General features: G+C 42.3%; 1 protein-coding gene across 3 annotated transcripts in view; it reads right to left on the bottom strand.

Moving 5' to 3' along the window:
• Window positions 1-15,299, bottom strand: part of LOC127035012 (sodium/glucose cotransporter 1-like) — a 59,024-nt gene extending 43,725 nt beyond the window's left edge. The window contains exons 1-3 of one of the 3 annotated variants that reach the window (XM_050924481.1): window positions 15,118-15,299; window positions 7,896-8,115; window positions 3,204-3,275 (exon numbers count right to left, since the gene is read on the bottom strand). In XM_050924481.1, the coding sequence (XP_050780438.1) occupies window positions 3,204-3,275; window positions 7,896-7,922 (99 nt within the window). In that variant the 5' untranslated portion in view covers window positions 7,923-8,115; window positions 15,118-15,299. Of the gene's footprint in view, window positions 1-3,203; window positions 3,276-7,895; window positions 8,116-10,035; window positions 10,072-15,117 lie in introns of those variants that run through there. The other 2 variants (XM_050924482.1, XM_050924484.1) reach the window with 2 other exon arrangements.
• Window positions 15,300-26,036: the final 10,737 nt, after the last annotated feature.

Below are 26,036 nucleotides of genomic sequence, written 5' to 3'. Positions count from 1 at the left end.
AGTCAAAAGGAAGAAATATACTATGATGGGAAGAGTCCATTTATAAAGCAACATCCCCATCTACAGACTTGGGAAACTCACCCAGCTTTCCCTGGAACATTCCCAGGTTATCATCACACATGCCACTGCCCCAGGGTGAAATCAGAAGTAGCATTTCTCTAACACTTTACATATTGCATTAGTTGGCACAGCATCAAGCTGGTATTTTTACTCTTTTTGGCCTTTTTATATTTTATCCCTGCTCCTGCCATATCTATTTGCACTGGGAGGCCTGAGGACGGCCCAGACTAAAACCAGGGAAAGGGTTTTCCAGAATCTCACATTCCCTTGTTCAGAGTAGCCCTCCAGAACAGTATTGTTAATGTAAGTGTTTAACTAGGGATTTGAGCGCTTGCCATGCCTTTTGCTTTTATCTTACCAGGAGTTGCCAAGGGTGGAGAGGAAGAGATTTCCTGTTAGGTCACAAAGTGAAGGAGCTCACAGGGAGGAGGCAAAGATGGTTTTAAGCAAATGTTAGTTAATCCTAGAGACAATTTTGGCAGTACAGGATCATCCCCTCTGGCCTCTGATATGCCTCTACATGGACAAGAGGTTTAGGCAATGTAAAGCTGGCTACACTGCTTTATGTCCCTGGGCAACTCCCCTGTGTCGGGGAATTCCCAGCTGCCCCTTTACGGAAGCTTCAAGTCCCCTTTGTGGCTTTAGAGCAGTGCAAAGAGGCTTACCCAGGGCTAAGGGTCTGACCCATGGTGTTTTTGTGTTGTAGACACTGGGCCGGATTCCCCATTGCCTTGCACCTTGAGCCATTATTTGCACCTGTACAAGATGATAGTGTTTTACACTCACTATTCATAGGTATAAAGAACTATATGAAGTGCAAAGCAGCAGAGAATCAGGCCTAGTGCATTTAGGCAGGCAGGCAGGGGTCCTGATTCACCATTGTGTTTGTTATCCAGTTTCACAGCAGAGTCACTCCATTGATTAAACAAAACAAAATTTGCCTTAAAATAACTCTGAGATTCTCAGTTTCCCAATGGTTTCTATTAGTACCTGAATGTTCTCAATCCTAATCTACTCATGAAATCCTCCTCCTGCTTGGAAAGACAATGCTCTAACATGAAAATGGAAATTCCAATCCTGCCCCAATTCAGGGAACACTGAATGGAGACACTGAGAAAGGGGCAGGAATTTTTGAAAGCTGTTCTGAAAATTCCTACAGTCAGTACATATTTATTTAGTTCTGTAAGGCCCCAAACCTGCAATTGTATCCGTGTGGACAGAGCCCTGCATCAAATCCCACTCAAGTGCAAAGTTCCTGTCACATGGGTCCAACTTCAGGATCAGGAGTAGGCTTTATAACCAATTACTAAAGTTTTCCTTCCAAGATGAACTGCAACGATGATCACGAAAGTACCATATTAGTGACACTCAGAAAATGCATCTATCACAATCTGGGATGTAATCCAGACTAGCGAGAGGTTGCATCACCACCTGCTCTGCAACCTTAGGTGCCTCACTATGCTTTGCTGCTGTAGCTCCCAACCTGGCCCCTCATGAACAGCCAAACAGCATGCACGTCACACCCCGAATGTCTTTTTATAGCTGCAGCCTTCCAGCTACACAGGAGCCACACTCTAGCTTCCAGCAGCCTTGGTTACTACTTGCAAGGTGATCCCAACACACTCCCAGGTCTGAATTTTCCTCAAAACACATGCATTCTGCACTGCTCAGCCCTCTCCTGGACTGGTTTGCTGCTTTAATTGGAGCTATCAAACAATTCAGTTTAAACACAACACCGGATTGGTTTTGATTAAAGAATAAATATAGTTTATTTAACTACAAAGAGACAGGTTTTACGTGACCAGAAGTACAAGGTATTAAAAAGTCATAAAACGCTTTCTAATGACTATACTTAAACTAGATTTGGTTCAAGGTAAAATCCTTCCCACATGTTCCCATCAACATTGCTGACCAAATTTTAAAGTCAGGATCTCTCACAAAGTCCAAAGGCTGGTTCCTCTGAATTCTTGGGTGAAAGAGACAGACAGACAGAGAGGGAGAAAAGAAAGCAAAAGGACCTGGGGCGTTTTGCACTCCAGTTTTATAGCCCAGTCACCCTCAGAAATGCATTTTGCTGAAATAAAGTTCCTTCAAGCTGTGGAGATGGAGGCATGAAGTCTCATGGTGAAAGAGGTTCCCTGTTTGTTAAAATGCTGCCAAAGGATGGCCACTCGACTGGAGATTGCCAATCAATTTTGATCACACCTGGCTAAAGGCTTCAGCTTGTCTCTGAGAAACAGGTTTACCCCCCTCCCCAGACTTGTCTGGTAAACACATTTCAGCCATAATTTCAGCCTATGTTCATAACTTTACATACAACATTGTTACATACATTTCATCTTGATATTATTGGCCAGCAAATTATTCATTTTCAAATGATAGCTCACAAGGCGTATTCTGTACAAAGATTATTACAGTGGTGTGTAGGGTGTGAATACAGGGATGCGTTCAGTCACAGAGCCACATTTATTTAGAAAGATTTCTCCTTTGCCAGGAAGTCTCATTCAATAGAGAGACTGTGACCTAATGCAGAGAGCACTGGACTAACACAGGAGACTTGGATCCTAGTCTCAGCCCTTGCTACTGGCCTGCTGGGTGACCTTGGGCAAGTCACTGCACCTCATAGAATCATGAAATATCAGAGTCAGAAGGGATCTCAGGAGGGCCTGTAAATCACATGTCTGTGAATCACTTTCCCCATCTTAAAACAGGGACAATGACACTTACCTCTTCTGCAAAGTGGTTTTGGAGCTACAGCTGAAATGTGCTGTATAAGTGCTTGGTACTATTATTATAAATGTAAACTCTGATTTGTTATCAGTAATTTATTATGAACATTCCAGGGTTCTCTCCTTGCAGTGTTACAGCAAAGGACTAGATTGCACGGCCACAGTGAAGGCAATACAGCAGCACCACAGAAACCACCCCTACAAATCAATTCCTCCCTGTACCTTGTACCTAACAGCAATCACCTCACATGAGCCAGGCCCTCAACCAAAAACATTAGGGTCCAGAGAGGTAGTAAGTAGAAAACATTCAATAAATGGTGAAAGTGATGTGCAGCCAAATGTTACATGCGGACTAAAAGCACACACACACACACACACACGCACGCACACACAGAGCGTATAATACGAACTCACCGGCCACCACACCATTTTACGTCCAGCCAGGAAGAATCCTCCCACTGTCCCTCGGTTAGACAAGAACATGGCCTGGAAAAAGAATGACTGGTTAAAATTTTCAGCTCTAACAAGCAAACTATACCCGATGGCATAAACAACCAGGGCATCAATGAGAAAGAGGAACCAATATAATGCCAAGAAAGATTTTGAAGGGAATAGCATGACCTGACAATGACTGAGCAATGATTCTTATATCAATCTATAAATTAACCATCAGGGGTGCCTCTATGTTTTTTGTTGACTCAAGGCAGTCAGGCAGCCTTTGGTGGCATTTCTGCAGGAGGTCTGCCCCGGTCACGCGGATTCGACGGCACGCCTTGGGGGGATCTGCCGGTCACGCGCCTTCTGCGTACCCACCGCTGAATTGCCACCGAAACCACAGGACCAGTGGACCTCCCGCAGGCATGTCACTGAAGGCTACCTAACTGCCACCCCCACAGCCCCCCGCGGCTTGCCGCCCCAGGCATGTGCTTGGTGTGCCGGTGCCTTGAGCCACCCGTTAACCATTGAAGCTTTATTGGTTCAACTTTCATTACATGAAGCCTGCAAAACCCAAATCTAAACACCGCACATGTTAAAATGCAATGAACTATAAATAAAATACAAGAAATGCATCACTAACCAAAGGCCTTGCCTGCAAACTGTCACTCATAGGAGCAGTCCTTGAGGTGAGCAGGCCTCAAAACTGCTGATGTAGCGAGTTTTATGTCCATGCACTAGAGCTGCCATACCTAGCTTTCTTACTCAATACTAGCATGCTCCAGAGTTTCCTTGCAGGAATCTACTGCATGGCAATTTAATCTTTCCTGTTCTGATAAGCTCATCAAGATACCTGCACTTACTAGCCTTTCTTCACTTCCACAGAGTAGCAGTTAAGAATTACTTTCCTCGCTCTCATTTTATATGTCAGGAGTGACTTTATGGGAAGTTTCCCTCACATTTTTCATAAGGCCTGACGCAAAACCCTTTGCAGACCATGGGATTCCCATTCCTTTGGATCAGGCCCAGAGAGGGCATGAGCAAAAGTGAGCCAGAATGCAAACCCTAATATAGATGCAAGAAAATAAACAAACAGGGACATGTTTCACTACACACAATAGTTGAATCAATATTTGTCTAATGGAAAAGGACAACATTGGTGGAGAGACACATTTAATATTAAGCTTCTTAGCAACTATTCTAAACAAGTAGAAACTTCAATGCTCCAGTGCCTGACATGCCACCTACCAGCCCTCTTCTGACCCAGGAATTTATATTACAAAGAATTACAGTCAATAACAAATTACAATAATCATACTTCAGGTCAGATTGTACCTTTAAGGCACAAGCCTGGTTCCCTCCCAGAGCTCCCCAAGATGCAATGGAGGCATTTCTGCCACAACACTCCTTACAGGAGAGCATGCTGCACCCTTCTGAGTCAATGAACAGCTTGGCTGCTCAAGTGGGCTTTTGTTGGTGGGGGGGGGAAGACTCCTGGTCCTGCCTGCTCCCCATTCTTCCCTGGTCTTTTGAGGTTGCTTATGCCCCAGGGTGCACTAAGAAGAAGCAGTGCTCTCATGAAAGGTATGGGCCCTCAATTGTGTTTTGTTTCTGTGGGAGGTGGCGGAGGGAATAAATAGACAGACTGTCTGGTACAATCCAACCCTTGGCATCCAAAACACTCAGCCAGAGGTACAGGTGCAGGTACTTCACATCTTCAAAGTGCTGAACAAACATTAACTAGTTCATTAGCATCAAAAGTTAATCACTTCTTAAAACTCTGTCAGGCTGCTAGTGTGGAAGATTTTGTCTGCAGATGCCTTCTGTGTTCTATGGCACGGACTCCTGGGTTATTTCAGGGGAGTGCACAGGTCACTGAGGGGCAGGTTTCCCTGATTCATTCTGTTAACTGCTGGCTCTTTCCTCAAGGGACTAGCAGAATTTTCCCCATGGACAGTCTCTGATGTCTCTTCTGATAGAATACAGACTCTGTTCCTGAAAGGGATATCAGCTCTTTGATCTAGTGACACACAAGTGTTTTCCACTAAGGTAGCATTAGTACAAATACTATCTGTCCTTTTCCTTTGAACCGTTTACAGCTCAGTCCAGTACTCACCCTCCTTCCTACCACAATCAACCCCACTGCAATCCCCATTTACCCCACCTCTCGCACTTCACTCCAATTCCTACGTCATCATGAATTTCCATTGTGGTTGCCTCTGCTCCAGCACCCTGTCCCTAACCATCCACCACCATTACCATCCCATTTCCACTTCCACCCCTCCTCTGTTCTTCACCAGGTCCCCACCTCTATTCTGCTAATAACTGCACTTCACCATTATCCTGATCTCCATCCATCAGCCATCTCCTATAGTCCCTTCAATACAGATATCCCTCCTTCACCCTCACTCCAAGCCCCATCCATGTTATCCTCCACCACAATCTCATCCTCTTCACCCCCAAGCCAGGCCTCGTACCAGGTCCTACTTCCCCAGTGAATCCCAACATAATCTCCATCCTGCCACTTCTTAATCCACCCCCCAATAAAGCAGCAGGCAATTTATACATTTTAATTTACAAAGCCATTTTCCTAGAACCCAATAAACTACGTTTTCATTAAGAAAGAAAAATCCAGACGTACCCATATTCCCACTGCCAGGGTTACCAAGAAATAGATGACTATGACCAAGATGTCTGCCGCGTTATTGATTTTTGTGGAGGAGTCCATCCTGCTTGCTTCTTCGGCTCCCTTCCTTCTCTTCTTATATCGCCTTTTGCAGACTTGAGATAACAATAGACCCGTTATCCCCTGCCGTTTTGTTTAATATTTAACTTCAGATTCACTTATTTCCTATGGGGTGCAAGTTGAAGCCGGTGCTTTTTCTTGAGCTGTGATTCCCACCAAAAAACTGCTCCCCAAATACAACTGTTGCAGTTTTCATAGGCAAAGGAAGTCCCCAGTTCACATCCGCTGCAGAAGGTGCTCAGTGCAGTTGTAGCCCAAGAGCAGGCGTCTGAGAAGCAGTGAGCTGTAGAAGGAGTGGCGTGGACATAACATACTCGGCGTATGCACCTCCCTGTTTGTGGATATTTTTTCAGCAGTAAATCTGGTCATGGAATGAATTATTTCCTTAAGAACAGGATGCTTACCAACACCAAAGGAAGAGTGACCTGACAGTTAGGGAAACACCACGGTTCTATGAGCTGACACTCCTGCTATGCTGTCCCTCACTCCAGCAGGAATATATAATGGAGGTACAGCCCAGGATTTCTGGGAACAAGTCACTTTGATCTCTTACAGCTAGATATTTACAGATGTGTCTGAACCATAAAGAACTGGCTAAGGAACTTGCTGGACCGTTAATGTTGATTTTGAAAAGTCTTGGAACCCTGCGGAAGTTCCAGAAGACTGGTAGAAAGCTAAAGCTGCACCAATATTTAAAAGGGACAAACTGGATGGCCAAGTCATCGTAGACCAATCAATCTAACAATCAATCCTTAGCAAGATAATGAGTGACTGATATGGTACTCAATTAATAAAGAATTAGAGGTGGATAATATAATTAATGCTAATCAATATTGGTTTATGGAAAACAGATCCTATCAAATTAACTTGATTTTTTACCTGCGATTACAAGTTTGGTTGATAAAGGTAACAGTGTTAATGTAATACAATGGCTCTCAAACTTTCCAGACTTACTATACCCCTTTCAGGAGTCTCATTTGTCTTGTATACCCTGAAGTTTCATCTCACTTAAAATCTATTTGTATACAAAATCAGACATAAAAATACAAAAGTATCACAGCACAGTACTACTGAAAAAGTGTTTGCTTTCTCATTTTTACCATACAATTATAAAATAAATCAACTGGAATATAAATAATGTACTTATATTTCAGTGTACAGTACATAGAGCGGTATAAATAAGTCACTGTCTGTATGAAATTTTAGTTTGTACTGATTTCACTAGTGTTTTTTATGTAGCCTGTTGTAAAACTAGGCAAGTATCTAGATGAGTTGATATGCCCCCTGGAAGACCTCTGTGTACCCCTGGTTGAGAACCACTGATGTAATATACTTAGACTTCTGTAGGCATTTGACTTGATATCAACCACATTTTTATTAAAATCTAGAATATAAAATTAACATGACACATATTAAATGTATGAGAAACTGGCTAACTGATAGATCTCAAAATGTTACTGTAATGAGGAATCATCATCAAGCAGATGTGTTTCCAGCAAGATCCCACAGGGATCAGTTTTTGGTCCTATGCTATTTAACATTTTAATCAATGACCTAGAAGGAAACATAAAACCATCATTGATAAAGTTTGTAAAAGACTCAGATTGGAGCAATGATAAATAATGAAGAGGACAGGTCACGCATAGAGATCTGGATCACTTGGTAAGCTGGGCACAAGCAAACAATATGCATTTAAATACGACTACAGGTAAATCTACACATTCTAGGAACAAAGAACGTAGGCGGTACTTAAAGGATGGGAGACTCTCTCCTGGGAAGAAGTCACTCTGAAAAAGATTTGGGGGTAGTAGTGGATAATAAGCTGAGTGTGAGCTTCCAGTCCGACACTGTGACCAGAAGGGCTAATGCAAACCTTGTACGCATAAACATAGAAACCTCAAGCAGAAATAGAGAAGTTACTTTACCTCTGTATTTGGCACCGATGTGACCATTCCTGGAATACTGCATCCAGTTCTGGGGCCCACAATTCAAGAAGGATGTTGATCAATTGGAGAGGGTTCAGAGAAGAGCCATGACAACAATTAAAGGACTAAGTGACCTTATAGTGGTAGACTCAAGGTGATCCATTTATTTAGCTTAACAAATACCAGATTAAGGGTTGACTTGATAACCATTTATAAGTACCTACATGGAGAACAAATAGTTAATAATAGTCTCTTCAATCTCTCAGAGAAAGACAGAATGTGATCCAATGGCTAGAAGATGAAACAAGACAAATTCAGACTGGAAAGAGGGAAATTAACCATTGGTACAATTTACCAAGGGTTGTGGTGGATTCTCCATAACTGGCAATTTTTAAATCAAGACTGGATGTTTTTCCTAAAGATCTTAAAAGGGTCTGTGGGGAGTTCTATGGCCTGTGTTATCCAGGTCAGACTAAATGATCACAGTGGTCCCTTATGGCCTTGGAATCTACGAATAAAGTTGAGATTCAGACATCAACATCCCATAAGTGAAGACAGTTCAGACTATTCAGAACCAGGGTTTTTGCTCTACCCACTGTCACCAATTATCAAGTTCTAATTCCAGATGCCAATGGCACCAAAGTTCAGTAGTGCTTAGGTCCGGTCCCATCTCCAGTTATTTATTCTTTCTTGGGCTTCAAAATTAAACCAAACAAAATGACTTGATGCAAAAGAGAACTCAGATGTGGGGCAGGTTGTGACTCAGTTTCTAAATCAGTCAGAAACAAACCATTAAAAGGGAAATTTCCTCTGGAGATTCCTGTGATCATCTCTGATTGAGCAGGAGGTGGGTATCACAGCCGTGATCAGAGGAGTGCAGGAAATGTAGGCAACAGGCACAGGCAGGAGCCATTGGCTGGGGCAGGCTGTGCCTCCCCAAACAGCCAGGCATGGCCCTGCCCACACTCCGCTCCCAGCCCCACCTCCTGCTTCACACTCTGCGTGCAGCTCCAGTCCCCCAGTGCTGGTTCCAGCTGCACCACCCACCATCCTGGCACTCCCGGGTTGGGGGAGGGCTGCGGCCGTGTGCTACCCACCCTCCTGGCGCTGGCAGCTAGCCTCCCCCAGCCTACCCACCACCCATGGGCACAGGTACAAGAATTTCAGGGCTCTGGGGGTATTTGAAAAAGTATTGTCTCTACCCCCACTTTGCCCCACGCAATCACAATTCATTTACAGTTCAGTAGGCTGCCTGCCAAAAACTGATTGCCTCATGGCATTTATCCTAAGCAGTACATACACAGCACAATGGACTTGATTGTGATCTTATACTGGTTATACATCATTGACTAGTGGAATTACTCCAGATTTTCAGTAGTGCTTGGAACCCTTTCCAAGGTATAATTGTTCTACGACAGTTAGCCTTTTTTCCTGTAATTAGTAGCTAAACAGGAGAGAGTGTCTATATCTAAGAGATCATCAGAAAGAACCATTAATCTGAAATTATAGCGTAAAAGAAGAACTCCATCTTTCTCATCTAGACACTGCAATGCAATTTAAACACCTACAAATTTACAAGATGCTGTCCCCCAATATTTTAGGCATCTCCTCTTCAGCAGAGACCTCAGTTTGTTCTATAAACGGTTGTGAAATTACTAGTTTTAAATCCAGTAGGGAAAAAATAATCCTAAAAGCTGGTGAGCACCCACAATTCTACAACATTTTGTAAACACAACCTTTCTTGTTGTCTGCTCCAGAGAAAGTGGTCTTATTTACTAAGCCTACTCACCAGGCAACAGTTTGTCTGAGGTAGGCTGTAACATGAATTGTTTCATTTTCACTCATTCTTAATTCATGAATTGAATTCCTGTTTCAGCTCGTGTAGCCACAACTCTGACAAAAGAAAATAGGAGGTTGCTGGGCCTGATTCTCCACTGCCTTTCCCATTGAATTGTCATCCACCCCTGTGCAAACTGTCACTAAAGAGACTATAAGATGCTACTATTGGTATAAATGACTGTAGACTTCTGCTTTACACCCACTGCACACACTTTGGCCAGGTCTAGATGATTCCACAACATGCAAAGACAGGAGAGACTCAGACCCCAAGAATTAATAGTCACACAATTCACATCTTTACCTGTGGCGGCTGTATTGGTTTGGTTCTGCTTTCTCCTTGTCAGGTACAGATGTAACTGAGACACTCATTACAGAGTGTCAGGAAAAGACTGGCTGTGAGGTAATCACAATACTTGTGCCTCCATATCCTCATACCAGCAGTTCAAATGGAATCCCACAGAGACGTTGTACTCAGCAGAATGTCTGCACTGCACAGCCTTTCACACACAGCACAGACAAAATCAGCCTGTGGAATTCACTGCTGCAGGTGATCTGACACTCAAGTACTAGCTGGTTTTAAAAAAAAAAAATCTGACCAACAACAACGTTTGCATTTATGCATGCAAAGACAGGAGCAAATAAAGTTCATGCTGCAAAGTGGGAGCTTCTTAGCAGGGGGCAGGAAAGAGACTTCCACCCCACACTCCTGAGCAAGGCATTCACAATTAGCTAGGTCCATTACTGGACATTTTCATCTTCCTGAAATACCAGCTCCAAAACTAGGCTCTACTGCAGGGGTGAGCAAACTTTTTGGACCGAGGGCCATATCGGGGTTGCGCAACTGGATGGAGGGCTGGGTAGGGAAGGCTGTGCCTCTCCAAACAGCCTGGCCCCTGCCCCCTATCCACCCCCTCCCACTTCCTACTCCCTGACTGCCCCCCTCAGAATCCCAACCCATCCAATCCCCCTGCTCCTTGTCCCCTAACCATCCCCTCCCAGGACCCCTGCCCCCATCCAACCCTCCTGCTCCCTATGCCCTGACCCCTATTCACACCCCCGCCATCTGACAGCCCCCCCGGGACTCCCACCCCCTATCCAACTGCCCTTTGCTCCTCATCCCCTGACCACCCCCTCACGGGACCCCCTGCCCCTAACTGCCCCCCGGGATGCCACCCCCTTATCCAATCCCCCTGCTCCCTGTACTGACTTCCCTCCCGACCCATATTCACATCCCCGCCCCCTAACAGGCCCCCTGGGACTCCCACTCCCAACCCTCCCTGCTCCCCATCCCCTGACAGACCCCCCAGAACCTCCATCCCATCCAACTGCCCCCTCCTCCCTGACTGCCCCCCAACGCCTCGCTCCCTTACCCAACCCCCCTGCTCCCCACCCCCTTACCACCAGCAGGGGCTCGCAATCATGACACCCGGCCGGAGCCAGCCAGGTTTCCCATGCTGCCCAGCGGGAGCAGCGGACCAGAGCGCGGCAGTGTGGCTGTGGAGGAGGGGAGACAGCGGGGGAGGAACCGGTGACTAGGCTCCCCGGCTGGGAGCTGAGGGGCCGGGCAGGACGGTCCCGCAGGCCAGACGTGGCCTGCAGGTCATAGTTTGCCCACGTCTGCTCTACTGAAAGCAGGACACCAGACTTAAGTGACCAGTAATTGGATTCACCATGGAAAATCCTACATTCCTTCTTATGGGCCCATTTCAACGTCCTTTAAGTCAAAGAGACTTTCCATTTATTTTAATGGAAGTCGGATCATTCTCTATAGATTGTATACAGCAGTGGTTCTCAAAGCCAGTGTGCTGCTTGTTCAGGGAAAGCCCCTGGCGGGCCGGGCTGTTTATCTGCCGTGTCCGCAGGTTCGGCCGACTGCGGCTCCCACTGGCCGCAGTTTGCTGCTCCAGGCCAAGGGGCTGCGGGAAGTGGCACGGGCTGAGGGATGTGCTGGCCACCCTGCCTGCAGCCCCCATTGGCCTGGAGCGGTGAACCGCGGCCAATTGGAACAGCGATCGGCAGAACCTGCGGATGCGGCCGGTAAACAAAAAGGCCTGACCCACCAGGGGCTTTCCCTGAACAAGCGGCGGACTAATTTAACTGCAGAATCTAGCCTATTGTGTTTGTGAGGAATTTTTTCTTCACATCTCAGCTTCTCCTGCTTCATCCTGTAGTGAAGTCAAGAGCCCGTGTTTAGACATTACAGGCTACTGGCATAAAAGTTATTCTGATGTAACAAATTCAGCATTAGGACTTCACTTCAGGATCAAAAAGGAAGAGAAGATTGGGAGTAAGAGAGGATTCACTGCTTTAAACACAACTGATCTCTTTCTGGATATTTGAAACATACCCCAAAATTATTAATCAGTGTGAGAAAGTTCTATTTCCTGGGCAATAAGAAAGGCGGGAAAACATAATAAGCACTTACCAGGTGTAAGAGAAAGCTACAGCTACCGGTTGCAAAATGGCTACTATAATAGTACTGCAGCTGTTTGGCTCTGCCAAATTTAAAAGATCAGCCACAGAAAGGAATGCTGGGGGCAAAAATCCTATAAGAGAGCAATGCTGAGGAGCGGAGATTTAGTGTAAAACTAGGAAGTCACTAATGGAATGGGGACTGCTTTGATCTTATGTGATAGTGGCAGCTACAACACTAATGGATTATTCGCTCAGCTCTATTAACCTCTCTAAGCCCAGCTGAGTTTATGAGAGCTGCTATTAATGTTGTCTGCATCATTGGAGTTTTTATTTTTTATATATATACACATTTTGTTTCATGAGCCTTTTTCTATCATAGCACAATCACAGTGAAAGTTAGGCCACTGAACTTAATTTACCCTCTTTGCTCTTAAAACATCAAGACAAAAATATCACTTTATTCCACGTGTACATATAATGTGGGTGTTAAAAAATTGATGTTTTATTAATATAGTCTGACAATTTTGATTTTATGCCTTAATCTTCCAAATGTCATGGGGGAGAAAATATGGGGTTTTTGTTTGTTCATTTCAAGCAACATAAGAACATATATTGTAATCCTGTGAAACAGAGGCCCCCTCAACTAAACCTTGAGTATTCCTGGGAACGACACACACTTCTTTTTTCTTTTTAAAAAAGAGAGCAATCAGTTAAACACCCATTCCGAAGAATAAGTCTGGCTGTGCTATAAATGCCACTATGTTTTTGTAACCATGCTGTGACGCTCTCATCAGACCTGGTTACAACAAATACAGTTGAGTTGGTTTGGTTTGGTTTGGTTTTTTTAACAATATAACTGTGTCTCATCTGTGTTTGTGCATCAATGCCTATTATGCTGCCTAATTCTGTCAGTGCATTTTAGGAAAATGCAAGCAGTTATTTCACACTGCCTCAGTAGAGAACTGAAATCCTAGAGAACATGCACACAGAGCAGGATGAGCAACGCATGAGGAGTGAACTCTAGAACGTTGCTCAGAGAACTAGAGAGAAGGACTGGCTAACCTGGTTACTCAAACCTAGTAAGGGAGTCCCACCTACATAATAAAACAACATTGTTTTGGTTACAGGAAGAAAATCATGTGGCAGCCTAGGCCACTAACAAGGACATGATTAGCTGATATGGATAGTAAAGAACCATCTATATCACTAACTAGTTTCAAAGTTGATTAAATGTTAAAGTGTAAAGGGATTTAATTCAGCTAATGCCAAGCCAGATGCTTAACTAATTTTTGGACCCAGCCACAAAAATATCACATGACCTAGTTCAGGGTACCTGTCACGTGGACATAGTCAGATCTGTTTAATGATGTAAGAAATAGTTATTACTTTTCTGATTACAATCATTCTTTTTTGATCATCATAACTTAATCATGTTCAACTTCTCAGCAACCTCCATCATAGTTACAAATTGAGTTTGTCCCCCTGATATGTGGAAGCAAATTTTTAACCCTACAACTGGCCCCCAGAATTGTATGCCAATTTTTGAAATATGTAAATACAGTAGTTAGTTCCCCACTGTGTAAATCATGCAGAGAAAAACAAACATGCCTGTATTTTTGTGAGCACAGACATTTACATGTGCAAAAATAGATGCTTAGAATTTGAGGTCAGTTCTGAAAATTTGCCCCTTGGTGTGTCTGTTGGACAATGTGATCCATAGCAATTTGGCTGGCTCTAGTCATGGCAAAAACATCTTTAGAAATGGTTTCTCTCCTTTCTCAGTGTTTGCTATGCTGCATGATAAGTAGGAGTTCAGAGGAGAAATAATCCCATCAATGAAATGGGTTTGAGGTCGTGGAGAAATAGGGGAGGTTTTGAGCAGTAGTGCTTGTAGGGTTGGATTGTACATTATTAAATAAATTATTTATAGGATTAAACTCTCAAAATATATGTCCACTCTGATATGGGACTCTAGCAAGATCTGAGTTTCTGCTGAGCCATCAAAAATAATCATGTGAGCTGCACTTCTGGAAAGCTGTTTCTGTCTGAAATTATGGCATTAGTTTTGTTGGCAGTAATTTTAAAAAAATATTTTATGGTAGGAAATGTTTGAAGTCTAAGGAAAGTGGAAAATGATGGCCAAAATGAATAGATAGCACTTTTCAATGCTCTTCATTAACTAAAAACAACAATTGAAAAAGCTGTTCTTTCACTGTACTTTTTTAGGGAGTAAATTCTGTTACAATTGTGTAAATTTGGAGTAACTCAGATAACTAATTGGGGTTATTCTGGATGTACATGAAAGTAAATGAGAATGGAATTGGGTCCTCTCCTATCATAACGCTGTGTATGTCTTCCCTAATCTGAATTTCTAGGGACCACATGGAATGAGAAAGAATTTCAGTCTCTTTGCTCTTGAGTCCAGAATTTCCCTACTGTGCTTGTCTTACCTTAACGATAAACTGAAATTTGTACTGTAGCCACTGTTCTTCGAATCTGGAAAGATTACTGAAGAGAGTGAATTTTGAATATGGGCTATAAAATATAAGCCAAATTGTGCTCTCAAGTATCCTGAAATAAATCCGGAGTAACTCCGTTAAGGGCAGTGGACACAAGGCCAGTATCCCTTGGGCAGGTCATTTTCACTACATCAGCAGCTTTCCTTCCCTTACTATTTTTTTTTTACTCTGTTAGTCTATAAGGTGCCACAGGACTCTTCGCTGCTTTTACAGATCCAGACTAACACGGCTACCCCTCTGATATTTGTCTCCCGCAGACAGTAAAACATATTTAGCTCATATATTCAGTTGTGCCTTCAGCCAGCAAAACCTCTCTCTATTGTTTTAAAATCACAGCTTTCCTTCCTCCCTTTCTCAAATTCCTTCCTATTCAGAAAACAGAGAAGAGTTATGCTAATCCTTAATCTGATTTAAGAGAGCCAGAGAGAAATGCGGAGCATTTCACTTACCTCCTCACAGCCAGGTTAGCAGGGAGCCTCCACCTCTTCAGTTCATTGGTGCAAACGTTCACATCCACTAGAGCTTCCCTGTCTCTCCTGTGGCCCTTTTTCACATCAGTCTCTAGCTGGAGAAGCTGGACAGCAGCTGCAGAGGCATTAAACCAAAAGCCCAGGTGATGGAGAAAATTTGCTTGTTTCCATTTTCTTCTTTAAAAAAAAATAAAACAGAATCACTTGTCTGTGTCCCCTGGTCCCCTGGAGTGAGACAGGGAGGTGTTTAGTGATCACACAGAAATAATAGGACTGAGGGAGTTTTTTGCTAGCTGTAGTGGTAGGAGTCAAAGGCAGAGATCTTTTTTTTTAAATCAACAGAAGGTGGGGGTACACTAGAGTTACCACCGGGCTGGTATTTGACCAGCCTGGCTGGGTTTTTATTATGGGCTTGCCAGTTACCAGGAAAAAATATGTAATCTGCCAGGGTATTTTACATGGGTCTAAATATTTGCTTTATCATTCCAATGCACTGGGATATCTAATGTTAAAAGTTTGTGTGCCCAGCTAAAGATGCTGCAGTGTTCCCAGTTATGCAGTTTAAGCAATAACAGATCAAAACTGTTGAAAATACAGCTGCTGGCTGCCCACTAAAACACAAGCACACTGGGCATGTGTGAGAGAGAGATTAAATCAGAGTGAGTAGACCTGTAATGTTATCAATCTTATCTATATGTTTTGCATCTCTAGACGGAGCTTGGATTGTCACACGTGCTCTCAAATGGAATAGCTGGAAATGTGCTGCTGCTTAGGAAGAGGAAAGACAGTGCTGGAAGCATGCTCTTTGGAGCACTTCACTTTCTCCTCTTTGCTCTGTCTGTCTGCTAGACAGGTCTCATTGTATAAGGAGCTAGGTCGCTGTTGTATTGCACACACATTATATAATACACATGCACATACACACACTGTACTGCATACTTTACCTATGTACGTACACACACACATTTTACTCTTCCATCTTTTTCTGCAATTGGACAGACATGCAGGAAATCAGCACCAGGCTAGATTAGTGTTGATTATTTTTATTGATCATTTTATGTGCATATTTCTTTCTAAGGCAGTGATGCTGTAGTACTAGACTCCACTTACATACATTTTAGAACAGTTCCGTCAAGAGAGAACAAAATTCAGTTTAGGTAAGGGGGGGATATGATAGAGATCTATAAAATCATGACTGGTGTGGAGAAAGTAAATAAGGAAGTGTTATTTACTCCTCATAACACAAAAACTAGGGGTCACCAAATGAAATTAATAGGCGGTAGCATGTTTAAAACAAACAAACAAAAGAATGCATTTCTTCACACAATGCACAGTCAACCTGTGGAACTCTTTGCCAGAGGATGTTGTGAAGGCCAAGACTATAACAGGGTTCAAAAAAGAACTAGATAAATTCATGGAGAATAGGTCCATCAGTGGCTATTAGCCAGGATGGGCAGGGATGGTGTCCCTAGCCTCTGTTTGCCAGAAGCTGGGAATGAGCGACAAGGGATGGATCACTTGATGATTACCTGTTCTGTTCTTTACCTTTGGGGCACCTGACATTGGCCACTGTTGGAAGACAGGATGCTGGACTAACTGGGCCTTTAGTGTGACCCAGTATGACTGTTCTTATTTGAGAATACATTTATTTTTCTGTTTCTTGCATTTTTCCTTCTCTCTCTCTACTTCACATGTATTTTCTTCTTTGACTTTCCTTCCACTTTGACATTTTCTCAGTGTTTGTCCCTTTTACATCTATAGAATTGACAGACCATTGCACTTCTTTCACAGATAGTCATTGTCCAATATCAACACCTTACAATCTTCCATTTACATGAAATAAAGAATTTCATTACCATGTTAATGCCTACATTAATAAACAAGGAAATAATGAGTAGGATAATTACCTTTTCTTTAATCCTCTGGAGCTGACCAGAGAGACTTCTCATAAAGATGCATACAGCTTATTAGTAGCCTCAGAGACTATGTCATCCTCCTGCCCAGATCAGTAAGACCTTTTCTTAGTCATATTTCACCACTGGTACCTCTCCAGTAGAGATAGCAATGGTGGAAGCTGTAGACAGGACTTGGGAATTTTTAACCAGCAAGTACAGCTAGACTACAAGGTGGTCCTGTCTACATTACCACTTCCACTACTGGTCTCACCAGTTGAACTGCACCATTGATGGAGTTTTCAAATGTAGATACGGCATAGAAGCAAGCGTATATAGAAGCACAGAAGCATATAAATAAAAGGCAAGCATTGAATTGCAGAGTAAAAGGGACATTTCCCCCCAAGCTGTAGGCTTTGTCTTCTTCAGCATTGTTTATATCAGAAAGGTTTGCCAGTACAGCTATACCAGCAAACTCTCCTAGCATAGATACAGCTTCTACTGGGGGCAGGGAGAGGGGGAATCCTTTTCCCCATATTACTTGTACCAGTTCCCCAAACAGAATATGTTATGCCACCTAAAACACTTTTTTTCTGTATCATTGCATTTACATTAGGGCTCTTATCAGCATGGAAGTGTCATAAAAACAATCACATCCCAATCAACATTGTTATACCAGCAAAAGTTTTAAGTGTAGATCTATCAAGTCTTAGTAAAAATTATGATCACTAACAAAAAATCCTGGAAGATTATTGCTAGAACTTTTAAATATTGCAAGGTACATGTGTATTAAAAGACAATGAACAGTTTTGAAATCTTACTCTTAATTAATTAGCCTCTTACAGTTGGTATGGGTACTTCCACCTTTTCATGTTCTCTGTATGTATAAATATCTTCTTACTGTATGTTTCATTCTATTCATCCGATGAAGTGGGCTATAGCCCATGAAAGCTTATGCTCAAATAAATTTGTTAGTGTCTATGGTGCCACAAGTACTCCTATTCTTTTTGCAGATACAGACTAACATGGCGGCTACTCTGAAACTAGAAATAATGTTTTGCTTTTAGTTTTCAATATTCCTTTTCCTTCCCATTGCACACAAGGCATTTCAACTACAATGCCAAGGGAATGCAACCACAGAACAGAGTCAAAAAGTCAGTTTCCAGATATGTGAAAGGACAGTACATGGATAAAGGAACCATAAAAAAGTGTGCAGGTTAATCTGCTGTTCCATAAAGAACAAATACTGTAGTTATTATAGAAGCTGTCACATCACTTGGTACTGTATCCACAATAGTACATTTGAGAAGCAGCACCTATAACACTAACCAATTTTCAAATAAATTATAGTATCATCTACAATGCTCTGTAGGATCATCTTTCAACATATTTTCTTCAGATTGTATTATATACAATGTTTCTCCAGAGTGTGTTATACACAGTGTTTGCTTTTGAACATTTTAGGGAAGACACACAAGGGTAGGAGACTGAATATTAAAAATGAAGCAGTTGAGGCAAATCAACATTGTGGCAGCTCTCTGGTAACAATTTTAGTTTTGTTGTGACAGTGCAACAGTATGGGCACTATTCATATCTCCCCAAATGTTCCCATACAAACTCATCTAATACAGGCAAGAAGGGATTCAGATTCCCTTTGCTGAACACAATCAAATCTTTCCCTCAGCTCTGCCTCCTCCTGTAAACAAGAAGTCTTCACTATGGCATTGTCCTTTTGAATTTATTCCATCATAGGCACTCCTGCTCCCACAATAATTTTAAGGAAGCCGTAGATGGCTCTTTCAGGTGATTAAATGCTTAAATGAATCTGGGGTATTGAATAACCACAAAAACCATCTATTGGTAGTAGATTTCAGCGTTATAAAATGTTATTCAGAGTGTATGCCCAGATTTTAAAAAATCCCTAAACCCACAATACAGGTTGAAAACTCTTTGTCCCTTGAGATTGCTGGAAGATTCTGTGCTGCTACCTTCTTACTCATGCCATAAGTGTCATTTTGTGGGGGTGAGAGTCAGGGTGAATAACAATTTGAAATTGCCATCTATTTGGGATGATGCAACTGGACTCTTTCACCCTCCTAATGCCCCCATGTAGGGCAGGCCAGAATTTTACCCATATTGTCAATAAGAATTTTGGTGTCAGTCTTAAGGGGATAATGTTTAATTAGCAAGATGTAACTGAAATCCATCTCTTGTTGTATATCTGGTATGCAGTATGACAGGGTCCATACTTGCCCAAGTATTTCTTCATCTTTACATTGCCGTTCATTGACCGATGTTGAATCCTTGCTTGTTTACTGTCATGTTGGGGAGGTATAAGTTTCTCAGGCGAATCAAAATTCAAGAAGAATATAGAATTCATATATGTTTAGTTTCAAGGTAAATGCTCATAAAATAGAAATATGTTAGAAGTAGTATTAAAATCCAGTAGGGTTTTTTTAAACTTATTTTCACTTACTTTATTGCACGTAACAAGAATAAAAACAGTATATAGACCAGAGGTATCCCCTCACTTTGCCTTTTTTATATTGCAAAAGTTAGTTACAAATAGTTTCATTTCATTCAACTTTCTATCTAGTATCCTCTTTTTAAGGAGTAATTTGAGCTCTGGATTAGTATACCTAGAAAAGCCTGTGATTTGTTTTTTAGCACATGAAGAATTTGACAGAACATTTAGAGAAAAATACAAGTATCTGTATTTTTATTTTTAATCATTTTTCCTTACATGAAGTAGTCTGAATAGAATCAGACACAGGTGACTGGATTCTGATATTTATAACTTTCAGTGATATTGCTGCTCTGATAGCACTGATTTCAAGATAAGGAGAGACTGCATGAATGTCCTTTCCTGAAGGCTGTATCTGCCTGCCTTCAGAAGGTGGGATCCCTGTTAGGCTGAAGTTTTTATGCCAGTCAGGATTTCACATTTAGGCCCTGATCCTGTACCATTAAAGTCAATGGGAACTTTGCTGGAGATCAAGTCTCACTTAGTCTCACTATCGGGTTTGACAGCGAAAGACCAATTTTGAGGTCTTCAAGCTAGATGTCCCACATGGTACTGCTAATACTATCAACAGGCTAACTGGGATGTCCTTTCTATTTCTGTATCTTGAAATCAGGTATCCCATGAACAAAACTGAAGATAAAGCTGTTTCTCTGAACTGAATGCATCTGCAGATCAATGACTATGTTGAGTAATTCTTTTTTTGCATCTACATCTCCCAGTCATTGAGTCAAATACCAGAGCAACATTCACCACCATAGCCAAGTCTACAGTAAAAAGCATTAAATCCTGCAGCAGGTGGAGGCTGGCTTAGAGCTCTGAAAGATATACTGGCTTTAGCTATGCAGTTTACATAGCAGTTTTCACTTATCATAAGTTTCATGATACATGATACAAGTTTAAGTACATCAGAAGCAGGAAGCCTGCTAAACAACCAGTGGAGCCCCTTGATGATCGAGATACGAAAGGAGCGCTTAAAGATGATAAAGTCATTGCGGAGAAACTAAATGGATTCTTTGCTTCAGTCTTCACGGCTGAGGATGTTAGAGAGATTCCCAAACCTGAGCTGGATTTTGTAGGTAACAAATCTGAGGAACTGTCACAGATTGAAGTGTCACTAGAGGTGGTTTTGGAATTAATTGATAAACTCAACATTAAACAAGTCACCAGGATCAGATGGCATTCATCCAAGAGTTCTGAAAGAACTCAAATGTGAAGTTGTGGAACTCTTAACTAAGATTTGTAACCTGTCCTTTAAATCGTCTTCGGTACCCAATGACTGGAAGTTAGCTAATGTAACGCCAATATTTAAAAAGGGCTCTAGAGGTGATCCCGGCAGTTACAGACCGGTAAGTCTAACGTCAGTACCGGGCAAATTAGTCAAAACAATAGTTAAGAATAAAATTGTCAGACACGTAGAAAAACAAACTGTTGAGCAATAGTCAACATGGTTTCTGTAAAGGGAAATCGTGTCTTACTAATCTATTAGAGTTCTTTGAAGGGGTCAACAAACATGTGGACAAGGGGGATCCAGTGGACATAGTATACTTAGATTTCAAGAAAGCCTTTGACAAGGTCCTTCACCAAAGGCTGTTACGTAAATTAAGCTGTCATGGGATAAAAGGGAAGGTTCTTTCATGGATTGAGAACTGGTTAAAAAAGACAGGGAACAAAGGGTAGGAATTAACGGTAAATTCTCAGGATGGAGAGGGATAACTAGTGGTGTTTCCCAAGGGTCAGTCCTAGGACCAATCCTATTCAATTTATTCATAAATGATCTGGAGAAAGGGGTAAACAGTGAGGTGGCAAAGTTTGCAGATGATACTAAACTGGCCAAGATAGTTAAGACCAAAGCAGACTGTGAAGAACTTCAAAAAGATCTCACAAAACTAAGTGATTGGGCAACAAAATGGCAAATGAAATTTAATGTAGATAAATGTAAAGTAATGCACATTGGAAAAAATAACCTCAAGTATACATACAATATGATGGGAGCTAATTTAGCTATAACTAATCAGGAAAAAGATCTTGGAGTCATTGTGGACAGTTCTCTGAAGATGTCCACGCAGTGTGCAGAGGCAGTCAAGAAAGCAAACAGGATGTTAGGAATCAGTAAAAAGGGGATAGAGAATAAGACTGAGAATATATTGTTGCCCTTATATAAATCCATGGTACGCCCACATCTCAAATACTGTGTACAGATGTGGTCTCCTCACCTCAAGAAAGATATACTGGCACTAGAAAAGGTTCAGAAAAGGGCAACTAAAATGATTAGGGGTTTGGAGAGGGTCCTATATAAGGAAAGATTAAAGAAGCTAGGACTCTTCTGCTTGGAAAAGGGGAGACAAGGGGGGATACAATAGAGGTATATAAAATCATGAGTGATGTGGAGAAAGTAGATAAGGAAAAGTTATTTACTTATTCCCATAATACAAGAACTAGGAGTCACCAAATGAAATTAATAGATAGCAGGTTTAAAACAAATAAAAGGAAGTTCTTCACGCAGCGCACAGTCAACTTGTGGAACTCCTTACCTGAGGAGGTTGTGAAGGCTAGGACTATAACAGCGTTTAAAAGAGAACTGGATAAATTCATGGAGGTTAAGTCCATGAATGGCTATTAGCCAGGATGGGTAAGGAATGGTGTCCCTGGCCTCTGTTTGTCAGAGGATGGAGATGGATGGCAGGAGAGAGATCACTTGATCATTACCTGTTAGATTCACTGCCTCTGGGGCACCTGGCATTGGCCACTGTCGGTAGACAGATACTGGGCTAGATGGACCTTTGGTCTGACACGGTACAGCTGTTCTTATGTCACAAGCTTCAGATTAGCCACATGACATTCTGATAAGTAAACTGGAGAAATGCTGGCTTAGTAAAACTACCATTAAGTGGATACATAATTGGTTAAACAACCACAAACAAAGTGTAGTTATTAATAGAATGGTGTCAGATTGGAGGGAGGTCTCAAATGGGGGTCCACAGGGATCTGTTCTGGGTCCAGTATTATATAACATCTTTATGGATGACTTGGATGTTGAAGAGAGAACATACTGATCAAATTTGCAGATGACACAAAGCTAGGAGGCGTTGCAAAGACTTTGGAGGATAGAGCTAACATTCAACAAAATGAAATTCAGCAAAGACAAATGTAAGGTGCTACCACATGTACAAATACAGAATGGGGGATAACTGGTGTGGTAGCTGCACTGCTGAGCAGGATCTGAGAGCTGTGGTGGCTCACAATCTTAACATGAGTCAACAATACAATGCTGTTGCAAAAAAAAAAAACAAATGCAATTTGGTTTATTTAACAGAGGCATAGCATGCAAGTCACAGGAGATGACAGTACCGCCCTGCTCGGTGCTGGTTAGGCCTCAGCTGGAGTACTGCGTCCAATCCTGCTCACCAATGTATAGAAAGGAAGGAGAGAAATTGGAAAGAATCTAGAGGTGAGCAACAAAGAATCAAAAGGGTTGGAATGCAAGCCATATAAGCAATGAAGACTAAAGGAACTAGGTATGTTTAGTTTGGAAAAGAGGAGATTAAGGGGGAGGACATGATAGTGGTCTTCAAATACTTGAAAGGCTGCCACAAAAAGGATGGAGAAAAGTTGTTCTCTTGCCACAGAGGGCAGAACAAGAGGCAATGGGTTCAAACTATAGCATAGCAAATTAAATCTCAGGGGAAACTTCCTAACTGTAAGAACAGTAGGACAATTCAATAAACTGCCCAGCGAGGGTGTGGAAGCTTCTTCACGGAGGTTTCCAAAAGAAGGCTGGATAGCCATCTGTTTTGGATGGTTTAGATCCAAACAAACTCTGCATCTTGACAGAGGATTAGACTAGATGATGCTTGCCGTCCCTTCTAGTGCTATGGTTCTCTGATTTTATAGAAACATGAGCCCTAACTCTTTCAGAGGAAAATATCTGTGAACAGAGATTGCAGGAAATAAGGTAAAGAAATGTCATTCTTTGTAAAGCACCCACCCTTCAAAATTACAGCAACATTGTGGAGCTGCTTTGATTTATGGAAATGTTTTGGAGAACATTGTAAAAAAAATCTGTAAGTTCTGTTTTTCCCCTCTTATTAACTAATGAAGACAAATGTCTGAAGACAAAATTCTTATCTCTAAGGAACAACTACAGCCATTCAGCACAACCCAATAGTCTGTCACAAGATAGTAATAATTTATAACATTTTAAAGCTTATTCATGGTATTTCTTTTTTAAAACCAACCTTAAGTTTTATATTTATTTAATACACCTCTACCCCGATATAACACGGTCCTCGGGAGGCAAAAAATTTCACAGTGTTATAGGTGAGACCGCATTATATCAAACTTACTTTGCCCCCCTGTTCCTTGTTCCCTGACCACCCTCTCCAGAGACCCCTGTCTCTAATCACCCCCAGGACCCCACCCCCTATCTCGATTGCTCCGACCCCTGTCCACACACACACACACCCCGCCCCCTGACAGGCACTCACCAGCAGTGGCAGGAAGCGGAGCAGCCCGGCCCCAGCCCGCTCCATTCCGCCATCTCCCTGCTACAGTACTCCACTTCCCACCGTCAGTGAGTGCATGGAGGTTGGGGAAAGGATGCCCCCCGTCACTCACCTGCGGCGGGAAGCAGAGTGACGCGGCCCCAGCCTGCTCCGCTTTCCTTGCCCCTGCCCCAGGCATGTCGCGGGGGGGCGGCTGGGGAAAGGCCCTGCACTCACCTGCCTGGCTGGAAGTGGAGCACCACGGCTGGGAGCTGGCGGAGTGGGGCTGGCTGAGGCTGGGCTGCTCCGCTTCCAGCCGCCAGTGAGTGCGGAGAGCGTCCTTTCCCCAACCTTCCTGCACTTCTGCAGTAAGAGCAGGCTGACTTCAGACTCTAGAACAAGTGAGATGTTTGTCTGTAGCTCACTCACAGCTGTGCCATAAACAAAATGGCATCAGTATCTTTTGCTTTGAATTCAGGGCTGGATTCAGGATAAATGTGTGTCTTCTTTGGCTTGAACTTCTATCCTCAAAGCTCAATGCCTGTACTCAGTCAGGATAACCACCCAGAGCTTATTTTTTCCTGTGGGCTACCTGTTGATTTCACATCTCTATTGACTTAGTATGTCCATTGTTTTAGCTTATAATACTTAATTTACATCTTGACAGAAACAGGTGAATAAATATCTATTGTCTCACAGGATTTGCCCTAACTTAGTAATTCTATTAATGAAAGATCAGACTTGCCTGATAGCATTTGTTCTTTTTAAAAACAATATTGCTTATGGCTCAGATATTTACATATTTTTCACTACATAGTGCTTCTTTTATATCACTAGAAATTAATGTAGATTTGCACAACTATTTTTTGGGAAATGTATACATCTAGATATGAAAACATGACAGGCTATGTTAACCTGTCCCAAAAAGTCTCTTGCTATTTGATTATATCATGTCATGAGGGTGCCCAGATTTTTTTTGAACTCTGCTGACCTCAGAAATTCCAGATTTACAAAGATGTTAGACCAGAATCCACCACCCCCATCTCTACAGGAATGGGGATGTTCAATTTCTGTGCACATTAGTCCTTGGCTTTGTCTGCTGATATGCACCAGTTTAACAGCACTTATGGGATGCAGACAGTAGTCTACTAGAAATTGGACTGAAACCACCAACTCAATAAAACCCATGAATGTGCCTCAGTCCTTTTCTGGAGTAACTCCACTGACCTCAGTTATTCCAGATTTACAGTGATGTGAGACCCAGAATCTGCCACTCCCATCTCAATAGGAAGTGGGCATGTTCAATTCCAGGCTAGTTCTTGGCTTTGTCTATTGACATGCCGCAGTTTAACAGCACCTATGGGATGCAGATTATAGTCTACTAGAAATTGGACTGAAATCACCAGAGGTGAAAGACTCCATATCCCATCACAAATCCACTGAGCCATACAGTACTGCAATTTCACAAGTGGCTTTCAATAGAAATCCTACAGAGAAAGACAACTTGCCCTAAGGAGCAGTCAGCTTTTTCTGTGGTTGTGAACCCTGGACTCTACCAGCTCTAGTTTTCAAATGTCTCTCTCTGCACTTCCCCGTCTGTGATTTCAAAAAGCTTTATTATTCAGCCTTCATGGAGAAATGGAGCAAACAAGCAGCAAAGAGCCTGACGACAAAGAGTACCCAACAAGGGGGTCATGGCATGCCATGGCATAGGCTTCTCAGCTGGCTAGGGAAACCATCTATGTTATTTTTGCCTTTATCCAAAAGGTCTCATCATTTCAGTGTTTTCAGTTTAGTTACAAACTGTAGCTAGGAAGGAGCTGCATCATCCACAAGAACGGCTCATTCACTAGTTTCTCATCTGCTACAGCAACCCAGCCATTACAGCCATTTCCCAGATATGCAAATGATCAAGACTGAGGACATCTGATTTCAGCTTTTAATCAAGAAACTTTTTTTATATTTTACATTTTCTATTGTGTTATATAAAGAACTCTTGAC

This window comes from Gopherus flavomarginatus, chromosome 15 (genome assembly GCF_025201925.1).
Source record: "Gopherus flavomarginatus isolate rGopFla2 chromosome 15, rGopFla2.mat.asm, whole genome shotgun sequence".
Classification (NCBI taxonomy): domain Eukaryota; kingdom Metazoa; phylum Chordata; order Testudines; family Testudinidae; genus Gopherus; species Gopherus flavomarginatus.
Note: the sequence above shows the minus strand (reverse complement) of the source record. Positions and strands in the feature narration are given on the sequence as shown.